At 57.0% G+C, this 4,225-nt stretch overlaps 1 protein-coding gene across 1 annotated transcript; it reads left to right on the forward strand.

Annotated features, from left to right (window-relative positions):
• The first annotated feature begins 1,807 nt into the window (after positions 1-1,807).
• LOC131210099 (protein elav-like) lies at positions 1,808-3,046 on the forward strand. The gene is made up of 2 exons (XM_058203297.1): positions 1,808-1,854; positions 2,002-3,046. Exons 1-2 carry the CDS (start codon positions 1,808-1,810, stop codon positions 3,044-3,046), a joined length of 1,092 nt encoding a protein of 363 aa, XP_058059280.1.
• Positions 3,047-4,225: the final 1,179 nt, after the last annotated feature.

The raw sequence follows: 4,225 nt of genomic DNA on the forward strand, positions 1-4,225 counted from the left end.
TCACTCTGACGTTCCCTCAAAGCCGTGTACTGACCAAGGTGAATATATGATGGACTACGATGGGGAATTCAAATATACCGTTAGCGGAAGAGGCACTGCGACTTTGGCCGTTAGTTGGAAGGTGTCGTAATGGAAATTCACTCACCACGAGCTCATCTTCATAACAGGTGTGTAGCTATTTGGTTTTATTGTTATTATCATTTGAGAGATTTTGAGCTTGAAACTTCCTTCATCTCCTGAGTAGTTGGCTGGTAAAGTACGAATTTCGGTTGCCGAGCTGCTTTGATCGTGAAACATGTTGCGCAACATCCTGTGTCCTGCGTTTGTGTCACAGGACCTCGCATCGACGAAGTCTATAAAAAGGCCCCGAAGGGTTACGAAGGATTCATTGTTCGGTTCGCCATCAGTTCGGTGCTACGGTTGTGCGTTTGTCGCTCTCTCGCGGTCTGGTGCAGGGAATACTGCTCTCTAACCACCACCACTACACATACATACGTGCATCGGTTCTTTATCGCCGTTCCGGTGTACAACAGTGGGAGCGAAGGAGACAGCGAGCAACTCGTGCGCCGAATTGTGCGTTGTGACCCCGTGTGTGTGGCTGAATCGCGATTGACGCCGCGCGGCATTGCCACCCCCACCCTCTCGCTCTTCGGGACGAAGCATTATCAAGTTTGGGTGTGATTGGGGTAGTGTTCGTTCGAGGTACGGTAACCAATAGAGACCATCCAAGTTGCCCCCATCGTTTGGTTCATTCGGTGCTTAAATTGTGTCTGCCTTGCGGTGGCTTGCATTCGGACGTGCAGCAGCATAAAATTGTACAACGGCGCCACAACGCACACATACAGCGCGTGGCAGGCGCGTGAGTAGCGCTCACGAACCGGGGTACGCGTGAAAGTGTTGGTGACCGCGGTTCAACACACGGAGTTGTGTTGTTCAACTTTCGCACAGTGAGCCGCGTAGCAAGTCGCGCCCCACACTTGTAGTGGTGCTGCAAAGCTCCGAAAGCAGCAGCAACAAAGCAGTGCCGTGAGTGAGCGTGTGCGTGCGCGAACGGAGCGAGAAAGAGAGAGCGAGAAATCGATCACTGTGTCTCGCTCGTCGGAAGGAAGTGAAAATTACGCGGCGAGACGTGAGACTGTGTGCGAGAGCGAAGGCGAGAGTTAGTGTTTTTGTGTGCGAGAGAGAGCGAGAAAGAGAGAGAGAGAGGACACCCGCGCTCTTCGCATCGTTGCACGGGCACGGTTCGCCGTACACGCATAGCGGCCATTTTTTACGCAGCCAGCCGACCGCGCGCAGAGGGTGAATTGTCTTGATTCTTCTGCGCCACGGAGAACGGAAAAATAAAGGAAGAGTACTGTACGGCGATCCGCTTCCTATTATTAACCAAGAATTTGGTACACAATTCGCTCGTAAAAAGGCCGTGTCCCTCGCTGCGTGCCGTGTTGTCCCGTGGGCTTCGCCACCGTCAGAGCAGAGTGAACGCATAACATCCGCCGTTTGTGTCCGGCTTGGTCTGGTTCAATCTTGTGGTCCGTGTGTTTGAGTGTATGTTTGTTGGTGGTGTTGTGTGTTGAGAACCGCGCATAGCCTCTCTGTTGATTCGACCATCCGCCCGCCCGCCCCCCCACAGGGTGCATCAGGAAAAACTCAAAACGTGCTCCGCGCTCCGTCCCTCTCGGACCAGAAGGGGAAGGTTGTGTGCCGGTGGTTCCATCCGTGCGTAATTCCGTCGAAGCCCGTCTAGATTCCCCGTGCCGGTGTGTGCCGCGGGAACACCCGAAGCAGCCTCAAAATTACGACCGTAAACATGACAAACAAGGTGCTGGCCGCGGTGCAGGATCTGCAGAAGCAGCAGCAGCAGCAGCAGGTTCAGCAGCAGCAACAACAGCAGGTTCAGCAGCAAGTTCAGCAGCAGCAGCAACAACAGCAGCAGCAGCAACAACAACAGCAGGCTCAGCAGGCTCAGCAGCAGCAAAATGGTGGTGGTGGTGGCGGTGGCGGCGGGGACGCTGGCCCGACGGGTGCGGGAGCGTCCGGTGGTGGCGGCGGCACTCCGTCGTCGGAAACGGCCCGCACCAACCTGATCGTAAACTATCTGCCACAGACGATGACGGAGGAGGAGATACGGTCGCTGTTCTCCAGCGTCGGCGAGGTCGAAAGCGTGAAGCTGGTGCGCGATAAGAACGTCATTTACCCGGGCCAGCCGAAGGGTCAGAGCCTCGGTTACGGCTTCGTCAACTACCACCGGCCGCAGGACGCGGAGCAGGCGGTCAACGTGCTGAACGGGCTGCGGTTACAGAACAAGGTGCTGAAGGTGTCGTTCGCGCGGCCCAGCTCCGAGGGCATCAAGGGTGCGAACCTGTACATCTCGGGCCTCCCGAAGACGATCACACAGGAGGAGCTGGAAACGATCTTCCGGCCGTACGGTGAGATCATCACCTCGCGGGTGCTCATCCAGGAGGGCAACGATAAGCCGAAGGGCGTCGGCTTCATTCGGTTCGACCAGCGCAAGGAAGCGGAACGGGCCATCCAGGTGCTCAACGGGACCACCCCGAAGGGCCTCACCGATCCGATCACGGTCAAGTTCTCGAACACGCCGGGCCAGAATGCGGCCGCGAAGGTGGTGCAGCCGGCGCTGCCCGCGTTCCTTAACCCGCAGCTGACGCGGCGCCTTGGCGCTATCCACCACCCGATCAACAAGGGTCTGGCGCGGTTTTCGCCGATGGGCGGCGAGGTGCTGGACATGATGCTGCCGGCCGCACCGACCAACGGTATCAACGTGGCCCCGTCCGGCGGCTGGAGCATATTCATCTACAACCTCGCCCCGGAGACGGAGGAGAACACGCTCTGGCAGCTGTTCGGCCCGTTCGGGGCGGTGCAAAACGTGAAGGTGATCAAGGACGCCGCTACCAACCAGTGCAAGGGCTACGGGTTCGTCACGATGACCAACTACGAGGAGGCGATGCTGGCCATCCGCTCCCTCAACGGCTACACGCTCGGGCAGCGCGTCCTGCAAGTCAGCTTCAAGACCAACAAATCGAAGTAAATTCAATCACACCTCCCCCATTTCGCTAGCGCGCTACTGTTTACTAATATATCTTGCTTACCCGCTTTGCCGCTCCAACTAACTCCTCACACGCAAGCCTCTCCGGAGTCCTCTCCGTTCGCCACTTACCGAGATCGCGCGCAGCACACTCTTGAGGGCACCACCACTTCCGGTGGGGGGCCTTGTTGCGGGCCGGAGAACAAAAGCGAGCATTAATTTAAGACCCGCCCGCTCCTCACCGCCCACTCTCGCTGATCTTCTAATCGCGATCTTACTAAACTCTGTCCCGCGCTTGCCTCCTGTTCTCGCACGCACACTTCCCGCGTTGGCTATGAAACCCAACCCAATTTCATCTAATTTAGTGCAATTTCACTCGCTCTACTCACGGTGGTGGTGGCTGGCGCGTGTCGCTACCGGCCCATCGCGATCACCAATGATCCACCCCCTGTGGACCCTCCTCCTCTGTATAATAAACCATCCTCCCTCCCTCAATTTCAGCGGCGGCGGCCACATGGCTGAAAACTAATGCACTTCACCCGCGCACGCACGCATCCGCGCACGCACCCACACCCACAGCAGTGTGCTGCGTGCGGCCACCACGGAGCAGAAGAGCAGGAGCGCGAGCAGGCAAGCAAGAGAAGAGTCACACAAAACGCGCTCTGTGCGCGCGTGCTGAGACTTTGGGTGCTGATGCGGATGATGCAAAATTGCAGAAAATCGAACTAACGTGAGTGTGAGAGGGGGTGGGGGGCGCGGGCGCCTATAAGCGGGGGAGGAAACTCTGGCTGTGGAATGTATCGTCGCATGGTAAGAGGGTGGCTCGATCGAGCGCGAGAGAGAGAGAGAGAGTCAGGGGGGATCTGTTTGCGATCCTCACCACCCGGCTTTTGTGGAGCTTTAATCCATTCTCCAATCATGGTGGATAAAAAAAACCTTCGCCTCCACTCGATCCACTTAAATGTGGAGAAAGTGGCGGCCACCATTCGATCTGAAGTGCGCACCTCAGCCAAACGCACCATCCAGCCAGCTTGAGAATAGCGTACACCAAATGTCCCGCTCCCGTGGTTCCCGATCATCTTCGGTGGGGTCCCACTCGCACTTCCCTCTACCACATCATGTTCTCTGTCGGGGTCAGTAACTACTCAATCGGTGAGAGTAAAGGAAGGAGTTGAGAGTGGC

Source organism: Anopheles bellator, chromosome 2, assembly GCF_943735745.2.
Source record: "Anopheles bellator chromosome 2, idAnoBellAS_SP24_06.2, whole genome shotgun sequence".
NCBI classification, from domain to species: Eukaryota; Metazoa; Arthropoda; class Insecta; order Diptera; family Culicidae; genus Anopheles; species Anopheles bellator.